The sequence below is a fragment of the Olea europaea genome, chromosome 17 (assembly GCF_002742605.1).
Source record: "Olea europaea var. sylvestris chromosome 17, O_europaea_v1, whole genome shotgun sequence".
In the NCBI taxonomy this organism is placed as follows: Eukaryota; Viridiplantae; Streptophyta; class Magnoliopsida; order Lamiales; family Oleaceae; genus Olea; species Olea europaea.
Genome location: NC_036253.1, coordinates 2277265 through 2291498, shown reverse-complemented (window position 1 = coordinate 2291498; position 14234 = coordinate 2277265). Strand labels below are relative to the sequence as shown.

At 37.4% G+C, this 14234-nt stretch overlaps 1 protein-coding gene across 2 annotated transcripts; it reads left to right on the top strand.

The window, feature by feature from the left end:
* The first annotated feature begins 3116 nt into the window (after positions 1-3116).
* Positions 3117-12253, top strand: LOC111366019. 2 transcript variants are annotated; one of them, XR_002697564.1, is made up of 11 exons: positions 3117-3670; positions 4446-4518; positions 4621-4754; positions 4885-5283; positions 5712-7048; positions 7599-8041; positions 8131-9803; positions 9913-10070; positions 10418-10604; positions 10974-11125; positions 11464-12253. XR_002697564.1 is itself a non-coding variant. In XM_022986635.1 (11 exons), the coding sequence occupies exons 1-11, from the start codon at positions 3554-3556 to the stop codon at positions 11680-11682; spliced, it is 4866 nt and encodes a 1621-aa protein (XP_022842403.1). In that variant the 5' UTR covers positions 3118-3553; the 3' UTR covers positions 11683-12253. The 2 variants fall into 2 exon arrangements, 1 of the variants encoding a protein (XP_022842403.1); XM_022986635.1 differs by having other exon boundaries at positions 3118-3670; positions 10418-10578.
* The last annotated feature ends 1981 nt before the right edge of the window (positions 12254-14234 follow it).

Below are 14234 nucleotides of genomic sequence, written 5' to 3'. Positions count from 1 at the left end.
GTGTTCAAGCCACTGTAGCGTAGTAGTAGCTCTGGCTGCATCCCAAAGACAATGCTTCAAAGTCAGTCCCTTATGCGAGATACTAAAATTGCTGACAGATGTCTAACATATGTCCCATGCTCGCATTCTCAAACAAAGACTCAATCACATTAATCAACCCTTTTTGCTTATCCAAAATGAATGTCTAGTGCAAACCATTGTTTATATGCAAATCATTCTTTAACAACTCCAAAATCCATCTCCAATTTTCTCCATTCTCAACCACAACAATTGCATATGCTACTGGATACATACCGTTATTAGCACCTACACCAATCGCAAACAACAACTGCCCAATTTGCTATGTCTTCAAGAAGCAACCATCTAAACCAATCACTCTTCTACATCTCCTAATAAACCCTCCTTCAAAGCTCCGAGGAAAATATACAACTGTTTGAATTCTCTTTCACAACCCTCAACTAAAGCAATGGTCCCAATATTTGTCCGCATCAACTCCTTGTAGTAATCTTAAAGTACTTTGTAATGGTCCACCACAATCCCGCTTATCTTTTCAAGTGTTTTCACCTTTGTTCTTTACACTTGCCAATGTGATATCTCATCCAAATCATCCATTTTCACACTCTCAATCTCAAAGTATCATCTTTCTTTTATTTAATCTCTTTATTGCTTCTAACTGAATGTGAAGTGATGGCAGCCATCAACAAAAACTTGGACTCAAATACCAACCCTAACAATTTGAAAATAGAATCATATTAATCATCCATAGAAAATGGGTTAAAAGTAAGGTAAACAATGTGCTGAAGTTACCTTGTCTGAACTTTGGATCCTCCATGTCAGTCCTTGAATTGAAAGCTTCAGTCGAAACCTTTGTTCATGAAGTTGTATCATCATCATCTATACTATTAATGCTTTGTAACTCGTCGGAGTCCTCATAATCGGTATTTGAACCCCTAACCGGATGCTCATCGGCCACATCGAATCCAAAATCAAAACTAACCCTATCATTCTCAGTATTAGCATTGAAAGCTGTTCCTCCATCTCATAATCATATTTCACTAAACCTTCAACCTCATCTCCTCTTCTTTATTCGTCGTCATTATGAGCTTTAACCCCTACTTCATCATTTTCAGCACTCATATCACTTACATTTGATCTTCTTCATAATGGAAATGGAGGGTTTCCTCATAATGTAACCACAACTCTTTAGCATTTTCAAGGAAAAACTGATTTGACTAATCAATTTCAAGCTCTCCGTGGTCGTTTTATTCCACAGAAGGTACGTAGCAACCTTCAAATGTTTGTGGTTCAACGCACCATGCATGCAATTGCAATGAGGCCACAATATATATCCACACTACTGGATGCTCATCTCTATCTCGAAGCATCTCTTTAATATCTTTCCCACTCTCCAATCTAGTCAACCCTTTCCCTTTACTTATTTTTCATTTTTTTATAGTAGAACTCCAACGTCAAATCATTACCAACCGCATTTAAGAGCTTTTTCAAATTACCTTTTGTAAACAATAAGGCATTGAAGAAATCGAAGAAAAGCACAAATCCATATTTGTATGCCAGATTGTTTGGCTTAGCGTAGAAGTGGCCTCCGTGATGCGATTCAACGGTGAAGTAGCCTAAATTTGCACCTGCATGCAAAATAATATGGAGATGGGGGAATGAATAGTGAAATGTCGTATTCAAATGAAGAAATGCACACTGATCAACTCAGGGAAATAATGGATTGCACATCGTATAATGCTCAAAACCTAACCAAAACCACAGAAATTTCAACTCGCAACTAATGTTATGTAATTTCAGAGGAATACCTAGAAACCCCCAAAAATTTAACAAACAATATTGAAGGTCTTTTCTCATTTCTCATTCTAATCAAGTTCCAATTTTTAATTCCACATAGCAACAAAACTAATGAATGAAAAACAATGATCATGAATGGATAGCATCATATCGAATGTGGGTGTCTTGTCATCGGCCTCTCTAATAAACGGAGGAAGCATTTTGATTCGACACAAAATCTTGTGAAAAACAACAATAAATTTCATTAAAAGTAGCAAGGAAGCCTCGATCACTCAAAGCTTAAAATGTCGAGCATTAAAATAAAAAATAATGGACTCACAGTGAAATAATACCTTCTTTCAGTTTGTTCTCTCCATTGCGTGCAGAGAGTAGCCCAATACGAAAATATAAAGTTTAGATGAAAGGAGAATGGGATGAAGAAAATAGGTGTGCGCGGGAGATGTAAACAGCAGAGAAGATGGAAGATGAACATTGCTTGTATTATGGGGAAGAAGAGGTTTTTGAAGTGGCTTGACTATTTTACCCCTTTAGCTTAAAAGTAAAAGTGAGTCCAGTTGTACATTTAATGGTCGCACTCATAACAGGTAGATGGAAGGACATTTTTCATAATGAAACATTGAAATGAGGGTTAAAATGCAAAAAATTAAAACGTATAAACATTTTGCACACTAACAATCAAACAGACATTTTTTGTTAATAAGCCGAATTTAAATGATCAAAACGTCCACTTGATAGCATTTTTATTACAATTTAAGAGAGTGTTTGGTGGAGATTTTGAGAATTGATCTTTTGACTGTTAGAGATAAAAGTGGGTCATATCTGTAAGAGAATAATTGAAAAATGACGATTGAAATAATGAAATAACTGTCAAAAATTTGATTTTAATTGACTTAAAATTTTACCAAACAAGCTCTAAACCCCAAAATATTTTCAGCTTGTTTGGTAGAGATTTTTTGGCTCAAAAAATTGATTTTTTGATCGTTATTTTATTATTTTAGCTGTCATATTTATTTTTTTCTCTCATAAGTGGACTTCATTTTTCTTCTAACGATCAAAAAATCAATTATCAAAATAACTCTCAAACAGGCTCTTTCTAGTAGATTCTCTCGACATGGCTTTCAGCTACATTTTTGTTCTCTATCCAGTCACAATACCACAAAAGCCATGTCACGCGCACCATAATCACGCGCTAAAAATCAATTAAAGAAAAAAAATCAATTTTTTAATTGCGGAAAAAAATTACAGAGACGAAAAGGGGAAAAATAGAAAGAAATAAAAAATCAATCTTTAATTTTGAGAGCGGAAGACAGAAAATGAAAAGAAGAGAAAAGAAAAGGAAAAACAAAGGCCCTTTCTCTCTCTCTATGCAGTTCTGTATGCATCAAAATATACATACATAAGCAAAAGACCAAGAGTTATATTTGAGAATCGAATCGATCGGTGCCCGCAAAACGTATTGATTCTTCAATACTCGTTAAGAGGACATTTTTCTGGTTATCGTGGCGATATATAGATATAGGAAGGGTTTGTATAGGTAGGCGATCAAGTGGGCTTGAATTAGGGTATATGATCGTGGGAATTTGAGAGAATTTGAGGGGAATTCCTTGGTGGTTTTTGGGAGTAGTTTATTTGGAGTTAGATTCTTGGATTAAGAATTGTCATGTTAGATTTTAGGATAGAAGGTGGATTAGGGTTTTGGGAATTTTGAGGTTGGAGTTTAGGCTTAGGGTTTCTTTCCGAGATGGAAGGTTGGGGAAGTGGCCCCAGGATGATTCAAGACCCCGAACTCGAAGAAGGAGAGGCTTGCTATCACAAGGATGATACAAGCATTGACCCTGATGTTGCTTTCTCTTACCTTGTAAGAGTCTCTCTTTTGTTCTTGATTTTTTTCCGTGGACAAAAATTAAAATTTCATAATTTTTATTTTTTAACTCGTGAACTAATAATTTTCCACATATTTGGTCTTCCAATAAAAAGAAAGATGAATAGTAAAGACAGGGAATTTGAATTGATTAAACTGAACTACATGGTTTGATAGCTTGAATTTGTGTTGAAAAATGCTTAATCTAAGTATAATTGGGGTGAGGAAGCGAGTGCTGATTGGATATGGTCATTGAACATCTGAGAGAAAATAAAATGCTTTCAGCCTGAATTGCAGTTATTGAATGTACCTGGGTTTTTATGAAGTGCAAATGTTTTGGCAGGTTATTTATAAAATCGAATTAACAATGGCTTGCTGTTGAGAGTGTTAACTTGGGCGGCGTAAAACAATCAAACTTAGCAATTTGTTAACCTTATAATGTAATATAAATTTTATGGAGAATAAAATATTATCATAAGTTAATCACAAGACTCACAATTTTAATTTTTGGTGGTGGTTGCTAGCAGCATCGCAGTTAGTCAAATGGATTTCAGAGTGCAGTTTGGAGCTAACTTATTGTTGTTACAAAATGGTTGCTTTTTATATCTTTTGCAGTTAGCATAAGCCAGATAATTGTTAAATGAATGCATAACGTAGTTGTGTAGTGTCGTATGTACCCGTTGACGCTCTTGTAGCTTGAATTTTATGGCTAGTTGTTTTTTACATTTTTTATATCAAGACTTTAGTAACTGTTGGATTTCTGTTTACTAAGGACGACAAGGTTCAAAGTATTTTGGGACATTTTCAGAAAGACTTTGAAGGAGGAGTTTCTGCTGAAAATTTGGGTAAGTGAACCTACAATGGGAGTCTCGGAAGGAAAAGGGTGGTATTATCATACTTTTCTTATTTGGAAAATTATAGCCTGAATTTTTTTTTTATTCTGGCAGGTGCAAAATTTGGTGGGTATGGTTCGTTCTTACCAACATACCAACGTTCTCCTGCTGTTTGGTCTCAGCCAAAATCTCCACTAGGAGTTCAAAAACCCAGTACGCCAAGATCTCCAAATTGTCTTCCTAAGGAGGTATATGGACAAAACATATTCTTATCTGCAGCCTGCAGGTCATATGGCAGTATGAGAAATATTCTGCTGCATGTTTGCCACTTTAGGAAATTCTCATGTACTTAGCTTCCTCGGTTGTGTTACCATACAGGGTATCCCCCATTATTCTGGGGTGCTCCCAAATGCGGCTTTTTCTCATAGGAATGGTGCTAATGCTTCCCCTGCGATACATCCTTTACAAAATTCAAAGGCCCCATCAGTCGATGGCTCAGTCAGACAAGATGCTATCTCGTCTGATCAAGTTGCCGAGTCTTGTCCGACTGAAACTGGATTTCCTTCAAGTAAATCAAACAATCAAACTGACCAAAGAAAATTAAAGGTTCGTATCAAAGTGGGTTCTGACAGGACTACACAAAGGAATGTCGCAATCTACAGTGGTCTGGGGCTTATATCTCCATCTTCCTCAGCGGGAAACAGTACTGAGGAAAGTGGTGGAATTTCGTGTGAACCTCATGAGATTCCTGATGAATCTCCCTCCAGAATCCTCGAGGTATGTTTTCTTTTGTTTTTTCGTAGATGACTAACACCATCTGATGCTTCCCAATTAATCCAGACATTTTTAGATTAATTTCCTCACCCCCTAGCTCCTATACAAGCCATTTCAGGTTAAGTAAATACTTCTGAAAAACAAAGAAATGACTTTTACTCATTATAGACCTCTCACCCTGAGAGGCTGAGACAAGGAGCAACTTTGAAAGACAAAGGAGAATTAAGTGTGAAAATTTTTCTCCATCTAGTTGCAAATTTATATTGCATATGCGGCTTCATATGCTTTCTAACTTTGAAACAATACCACATCTGTTCTCGACCCAAAATTTTTTTTGTTGATTATTAAATTTCTTATTACATCGCACGTGTAGAAGTCGATATCTTATGTTTCTTTTTTTTTCTCTCTGTTCTCTATATGCTTTGGAACAGCTAATGATTTCGTTCCCAGTTTCTGGAGTTTTGCTTTCACCTCTGCATGAAGATTTGCGCAACTTAAGAAGAGAGAGAAGTTCTTCAGTAGATAGTGAGCCTGCAGCGGCCTTCAAGGGTGCGCACAATCACTCTGTTGTACCTGTTTATGATACAAATCCTAGGCTTGGGAATGGGGATGTTTTGAGAGGGAAGAAAACCAAATCTGTTGAGAAGAGAGCAAAATTTGAGAAATCAAAAAAGGAACCTGGAATGGATATTAAAGAAGATAAGAAAAATTTGGGAACTGAGACTCTGGAATGCAGGCTGCAGTCATCTGATGAAACAAATTGCAAGCCTATATCAGATTCAGACTGCAGTGCTGGTGAGTCTTTGAAAGGTGTTGTTAGGACACCTGAAACTATCAGGGAGTTTGGAAGGGATGTCCTAGTGAGGAAGATGGAGGACAATAAGGATATTGTGAAAGGAAGAATAGGATCAGCTGATGTGGTCAAGGCAGAATCCTTCGAATCAATATCTGGCCACAGTGGTGGTAAGTATGACTACCAGGAGCCCAAAAATAGATCTGCAGAGAAGGTTGGGAAACATCTAAGAAGTTATCAGAAGGATGGCTCAGTTTATCATGGGGATGGTGCCAGGAGCAGAGGTAAGAAAATTCCTGCTTCATTTAAAGTCAATTCTGATATTTCTGAAGGTGAGACGGTTTCCAGAGGAGCTATGGATCCTTTGAGTCAGAAATGTAGTCTGAAATCTACACCTGGAGAACATGATGAATGGAGGATGTCTCCTGCCGTAAATAAGCTATCATTGGAAGGTAAAAAGAAGTTGAAGGGGAGCAACAATGGTGTCAAACTAGATTCAAATTTAGCTGAGGAAAATTTGAGTAGTGTTTCCTCTGCTACAAAAAACAAGTTGACTGTGAAAAAGGATTCCTGTAAGGTCCATAACAGACATAAAGATGTGGTTGACACAAGATCAGAACATTTGAATATCATGAAGCAATCACTAGAGAGGCCTTCCGATGATGGGTTAAAGAACTCTAATCTTGAGACTGTCAAGGAAAAGCGTGCATCTGCTGATAAAAACAAAGAGAGAGCAACTAGTAAAAAGCTAAATAACCAGGTAAATTCTGGAACAAATTTGGAGGAGCCCCCAGTTGATGCCCTACCTCCCGCCAAAGGACTCATTCCCGAGACTGAACAGACCTCCGTCGCTGGTGTTCTCATAGAAGAACATTGGGTCGCTTGTGACAGGTGTCAGAAGTGGCGTCTTTTGCCAATTGGTACAGTGCCCCAGAATCTGCCTGATAAGTGGGTTTGCAGCATGCTAAACTGGCTGTAAGTGCTTTCCTAGTGCACTTTGAGAACTTTGTTGGTTATAAAGTCGATATGTTTGTTCGACAATTTGATTTCATTGGGCAAGTTTTGACACCCTCTGTTTGAAAATGAATGTCATTCGACACTATTTCTATCACTTGACTTCTTGCAGGAGCAATGTTTCGTGTTAGCATGCTATAGCAATGCTTGACACAAGAAGACACGATATTATTTAACTTGTGTAGAACTAAGCTAAAACTACAATTACTTTGACGCTTCAGTTTTTTCTATTATCAACCATATGCACATTGTTTTATCGCATCTTTTATACTTTTGTAATAATTTTCTGAATAGTATATCCATAATGCCTTTTGACTAATTCTGGGGTCCTAAAAGTTAGCAACTCGCACATGACGCATAGATCCACACTCCACGAGTCTGTGTTATTAAGATTCTGCTTAATTTCCTTTTTTTATGGATTTGTTTGGTTCGTTCCATCAAATATATGCATGTACGAATAAACTTTGAACTGCTGAAGCCTAAGCTTGATAAGATTTTGGATTATCCTCAGGCCAGGTTTGAACCGTTGTGACATCAGCCAAGATGAGACAACAAAAGCTCTTTATGCTTTATACCAGGTTCCTTTCCCTGATAGTCAAAGTAATATTCAAACTCATGCTGACAAAACTACAAATAGAGTGGCTTCAGGTGGTGGCCATCGTTTAGATCAGAACCAGCAAAACTTCGATTCTGACCAAATCGCTGATAAGGGAAAGAAGAAACAGAAATTTAAAGAAGCAGCAAACACTGACGGTATCAGCGATCCAATTCCTTCTTCAAACTTAAACAAAAACTTCCAACCGCATTCAGTGAAAAACAGAAGTCTAAAGGAGGGCAATCAGCCTCAAGCCGCACCTAATCTAATTAACAAATCTAATGTACAATATCAGAATAAGTCATCAGCTGTCATGACAAAATCATTGAATAAACGAAAAGACGAGCATTTAGTCGGAGGTATGTTATTTATTCTGGCTGGCATCTCAAACCCTTCATTTTTTTATTTATCAATGTTTAATATGTTTTCTGATATAATATCCTCGCAGATGATGCAAATCCCAGGAAGAAAAGCAAGAGGGAGTCTGATCAGCATGTACATGCAAATGTGAAAAAGATTAAACCTGCAGTGGATTTGGATGACTTTCAGACATCTGGTGGGGATCTTGGTAGAGTTGGCCACAGTTCGTCTTCTGGTTTGCCAAACAAGGCGACTTTGAAGGATAAGAAAAAACTGAGGATACTTGATTCAAGATCTGAGGGGAGAGAAAAATTACAAATTTCTGGGAAAAAACAGAAAGATAATGTGCAGGAATTACCCGATAATGGGTGCCTGGATATTAATGCATCCAATAAAAGTGAAATTTCTTCAAAGAAGAGAGAATTGAAGGATTCTCAAGGTAGTCAGGATTATCTACAGACACTGCAAAGAAATGGAAGTGACCTTCAAAACAGCAAGGTACCTGTAAAAGAGGAGAGCAGCAATAGTGGATTTCATAGAGAGAAGAAGTCCAGGGTTTCTCAGATTGATGGGAAGGAGTTCAGAAAAAGTAAGGATAATGATATAATACCAAAAAGAAAAGTTTCTGGGAATAAAGAAATTCCATATGTCAGGAGTATTGAGAAAGAACGGCAGGTAAGAAAATACAGAGCAAAGTTTCCTGTGCAGCTAACCATGGATGATATAGAATCACTGCGGAAGGATTTGGGATCGGAACCCTTATCAATGGCTGCCACTTCAAGCTCCTCTAAGGTTTCGGATTCTCGTAAAACCAGAAGGAATTGCAAAGAAGTCAAAGGGTCACCTGAAGAGTCAGTTTCCTCATCTCCAATGAGGATCTCTTATCTGAATAAGGTTTTACCAGCGAGGAAGGAGACTACAGAGAGAGCAGATTCTAGGCTCAATGACTTCTCCACAATGGGAAGCTCAATAAAATCTCTGGATAGGAATGGAAATTTCGAGAGCAATCATTTGGGGACAGCCAGGAAGGGAAAAGCTACCAGTGGTCTTCCTGAGTCTTTTGAACATCCTGTGCTACATGTTCGGGACAGTGACACTAGAGACAAATTCAGTGGCAAATATGAATCAGGCACTAATCCGGCCTCTGAATATGGCAATGGCTCTTTTGATTGTAACAATGGTGATATACTGGACCAACATAGCCTATGTCCCACCAGTATGCGTGTTTCAGAGCACAGCCATGGCAAGGAGAGGATGAACAAGAACAGTTCTAATATTATGTTATCTCAACAGATATCTAAAAGTGGTACTTCGTTGCTGCCCATGGATAAGGATAGAACATCTTTTGTTAATTTTGAGAGAGTGGCAGAGAGGGTTTCCAGTCCACAGATCGACCATGAACACTTGAATACAAATAAAAATTTGAAAGAAGAGGCATTTATTGATCACAACTTTCGAGGTGATAAACAAGAAACATTGCGTCCTAGCAAATCAGTGCCAGGATCTCTGGAAGTAAGTTTTACAGATTTAAGACCAATTGATACTTCTGTAGTTGGTGATTTATTAAAGGTTTCAGAAGAGCCAGCTAATACTTGTCATCAGCATGGAACTAGTAACTTCAATGGCCATAATGTGGCTGATGGGGCTGTGAGTCGACATCTTAGTTCTGTTAGCCTTGCTAGCAAGAATTCCTCTAGTCTGACTCCAACTAGTGTTCTGAAAGAAGCTGAAAATCTCAGAGATTATGCTGATCGTCTCAAGGTCTTTTCACATTGCTCCTTATTCTGTGTGCATTTTTTTTTCCTTCTATTAAAGCTTTAATAACTGGATTTTTTTTGTATCTCAAGGCTTTTTATATAATATTGTGCAGGACTCTGGATTTCCTTTTGAAAGTAATGAGGCATACTTCGAAGCTGCTTTAAAATTTCTTCATGGTGCTTCACTTTTAGAGGCGTGCAATGGTGAAACTAGCAAGTACGGGGAGATGAATCAAATGCAGATATATAGAAGTACTGCCAAACTTTGCGAGTGAGTGCCCTATAGCACTGTAATAGTTCATGTGCGGTTTCAGGATAAAATGTTGTTCCCCAATGATATTAGTATTGTTTGATCAACTGGTGCTTAGATGAAAATTGATTTTTAATACTTGACTTGCTCACGTCTTGAGGGTTCTGAGTGGCCACTACAGAATATTTTCCTTGGAAAAACAAAATTAATGTGATTTTACCTATCGTTTTTTCGGTTAAAGAATTGTATGGTCTGAACATCTTTTGGGCATGATTGTAAAATTAGTCTGAAATTCTGCAGTAGGTAAGAGGCTTTTTTAAACACACAGTCCTCTGTCGCTTTCATTATGAACTTTACACACCTTGCAGAACCTGTGCCCATGAATATGAAAAACGCCAAGAAATGGCTGCTTGCGCACTGGCATACAAATGCATGGAGGTGGCTTACATGAGGGTAGTTTATTGCAAAAATTCGAGCACATACAGATTTTTGCCTGATCTGCAAGCAACTTTGCCATCGGCTCTGCAAGGTATGATCATATCGTATCATGTGAAGGCAAGTTATTATTTCCATGGTTTGTCATCTTCTTTTGTTGTACTTTTATCAACACATGACTTGAGGATTTTGCTTAAATCCCTAATCTATTGCTCCTTAACAGCACTATTTTCCTGGCTTAGTTGGCCATCACTTTCAAGAGAAGAATGCTCTCTCTCCCCTCCTCCTCCCACCCTTCCATCTTCAGATTATTGATGCACGATGTTGATCATACTATACATCTAATTTTGTTTCCTTTGATAAAATTCATCCATAACTACACGGAGCATGTGCATTTCCTCCCTTGTGCAATTTCATTGATTTTTTTTCCCTTGCATTGCCTGATTTGTTGAAACTATTCTAAATGGCTGTTTTTGATGTCGTATGTAGGTGAATCTCCATCATCTTCTGCATCTGACATTGATAACTTGAACAATTTAATGGTCGATAAAGCTGTTTTGTCTAAAGGCAATGGTTCTCAAGTTGGGAATCATGCTATAGTGCCTCGAAACCGCCCCAACCTTATTCGGCTACTCGACTTCGTAAGTGGATGTTGATGTTTAAGATATTTGCCTCTTTTTTGCAATGCTTACTGGCATTTGATTTGAACAATGTGAGTAGCATATAAACTTTGGATGAAGTCAACTGAAAAAAGAATTTGCAGAGGTACTTATGTTCAATCATTTGATTATGTGTCGTCGTGTTTTCAAGTGGCCTTTACTGATAGATGCACAGACAGTTTTGTTTTCCGTTGCTGGTGACAGATTTTGTGTTCTCTAGGATTACCGATTGATCTGGACTTCCATTGTATGTTTTGATGCCAGTATGTTTTTATGAAATCTTACAATGAGGTAAGCATCTCAAATTTGCTCTCTTGCAGGCAACAGATGTGAATTCTGCAATGGAGGCCTCCACAAAATCCCAGAATGCTTTTGCAGCTGCTAATGTGAACCTAGAAGATGCTCAGGATAAAGATGGTATCGTCTCTGTTAAGAGGGTCCTTGACTTCAGCTTTCAGAATGTAGAGGAACTTGTATATTTGGTACGGCTTGCATTTAAGGCCGTCAATCGCCAAGGTTTCAATGGAAATAGAGAGTAGGCAACTGTATATAGTTGTGTTTCACTAGCATATTTTCTGTGTGAGCTGGGCTTTGGATACAAGTTGGAAGTGTGTTTGCACTTGCTGTCTGGTGAAGAAACATAACATTAACCGCCTGTTGCGTTTCTGGACATGTGTACAAACATGGTATTGGTTCGTCATTATATGATATATTTTTGAATGTTCAGCTTCTTTAGCCCACACGCTCAAAATTTAGATTCAACCACGTGGACATTGCAAGCATGAAGTTTTTACATGTTCAAGGACAAGACTTGGAGTAAATGTAAAAGTGCAGTTTTGATTTTAGGGTTCTATTTTTTGGGGGGAGTATTATAGAAATCTAGAACAATTAGTGATATTTGAGGTTGAGTTGCAATGTAGTCATGACTGGTCCAATCATATTAAGGACTTGCTATTTCTTTCCCATCTACTTTTATCAATTTTCCCAATATAATTAAAAGAAAGTTTTGAAGGTGTCTGATTCAATTGTAAATAAATGTTGCACCTTCTGTTTCTCTCTTTTGTATATAGACATAAATTCATATATTAAATTGCATCTTTCTACAGGCCATGTGGTCTTTGAGGGGTAATCTTATCTAATTCCTGTTATTCACTTTGCGAATTGCATATTTTATGCCTGTGTTTCTGCTGATAGACTTTATTATGCTTGATTGGTGTGGACCTTCTATGGCAATACAAGAGGTGCAGACTAGGTCAAAGGAACTTAATCTGCAAGATCCTGAAATTTGCTGTATTCTGCAACAATCCACTCCAGCATTTTTTGAGATTGAGAAATTAAAGAGTATGGTCAGTTTGTAAGAATTTAATGCAGTTTGATTCTTTTCCCTTCTTTTTTACGCTGTTATTATGATGTTGATATTAAACATCATTTACTTTTGCTTGTAAATTCAGATGGTAGAGAAGTTTGTGTTTGATGAATGAGGTTCATAAAAGCAAGTATTAGTAGATGGTTCAACAGACATCATTTACTTTTGCTTGTAAATACAGATGACAGGGAAGTTCGTGTTTGATAATTGAGGTTCATAAAGCAAGTATTAAAGTATGTTTCGTAATGCTTTTTGTAGATTATAGGTTATGGGTACTACAGAATATGTAAATAAAAGTTGTGGATCCTATGAAATGTATGGATAAAAATAATATTTGACCAGCTTATAAGTTTGAAAAAGCTATAGCAAACAAGCACTAAACTTTTGTTTGGGAGAGATTTTTCCAAGTGAATTTTTTTTTTTTTTTTTGGTAAACATGTTAAAAAGCAGAGAGAAGTTTTGGGTTGCATAAGATGTGGTTGGAAAAGATTTACGGGAAAATGATTATATAAAAGTCTCTCCAAAACAAACCCTTAGTAAATGGTTCACCATAATGGCGCTTGCTATATTTCTGAATATGACGTGCTGAAGATTACAAGGTAAGGCTTCGGTCTCTTTTTTATCATGAGAAACTTGTGGTGATACTGATAGCTCTTAACCCCATTATGGTTTCATTATTGTTTTACACTGTTGGACTGTTGGCATTATCTGCAGTAAGAAGCTGATACTTCCATTCTCAGAAGTGGCCTCATGTGCTGTAAATGCTAGATCAATCGACGATCGAACTAGTTTTTCTTGCTTCCAATTTATTTCAAGTTTAAGAATCATCTTGGTTGTTAATAAGCATGACATCTTCACTGTGGTCTGAAAGTGCTTGGTGGAATTAAAATATGGTTTATAACTAATTTTTTTTATTTTTTATTGTTCTTCTTGCAGTTAATTACCCTTAATGTGCTTCTTAAGAGCATCTCTAATGCTTCTATCCGAGCTTATATTCAGTACCTTTTGGCAGTTAGAAATGAGGAGTTCCTTGAGTGTTTGCTTGGATTTGCTGGCCCGCTATTTCCTAATCTGAAGGAGGAATAGAATGAGGGCCATAGTGATTCACTCCTCCATCACTCACGTCAAGAAGATGTTAGCTGGGGGGAATATCAATAAGAACGTACTATTAAAAGAAAGAAATACACAGATGCTGTCTTGTTTATGAAGCAATACTTTTAGTTTTCTGGAGCCTTCTGTAGAAGCACGAAACTCCCCTTTCTGAATGGGCAACCCTTCTTCCCAGGTGATGCTGAATTCATTTCCAAAGAAGAAAAACAATTCATTTACATTTTTTGATTTGCTGCATCTTTTGTGTTCTTGCTGGGGCTTGGGATGCAAGCTTCGAGCAGTTGAGCCGTGCACTCTCTAGTCTTTCCCTTTCTAGGTTTTTTTGACCAGCCAAGACATTATGTTCTTTTTGGTTATCCAGAATGCTTCTAAAGCTCAATTGGAACTTTTGATTATTTACCCCTTACCTTTTTCAGTTCAATGTGATGGATTTCAAAACGCTGAAATCATCGTAGGGCCACTTCCGCAATCCCTCGTATCGGAAAGGAAACACCCTCAAAATTCCCAAAACCCTAATCCTCCCCTATCTTAAAATCCAACATGACACTTTGAATCCAAGAATCCAACTTCAACCCAATGAACTACTACCAAAATACAGAAACTTGCTTCTCAAGT

Bases quoted from the DNA above. Each gene is read 5' to 3' on its own strand.
- LOC111366019 (XM_022986635.1), top strand. From the start codon at position 3,554: ATGGAAGGTTGGGGAAGTGGCCCCAGGATGATTCAAGACCCCGAACTC. The intron at 10,071-10,417 runs GTGAGTGCCCTA...CACACCTTGCAG, and splicing joins AGTACTGCCAAACTTTGCGA to AACCTGTGCCCATGAATATG. The intron at 11,126-11,463 runs GTAAGTGGATGT...GCTCTCTTGCAG, and splicing joins TTATTCGGCTACTCGACTTC to GCAACAGATGTGAATTCTGC.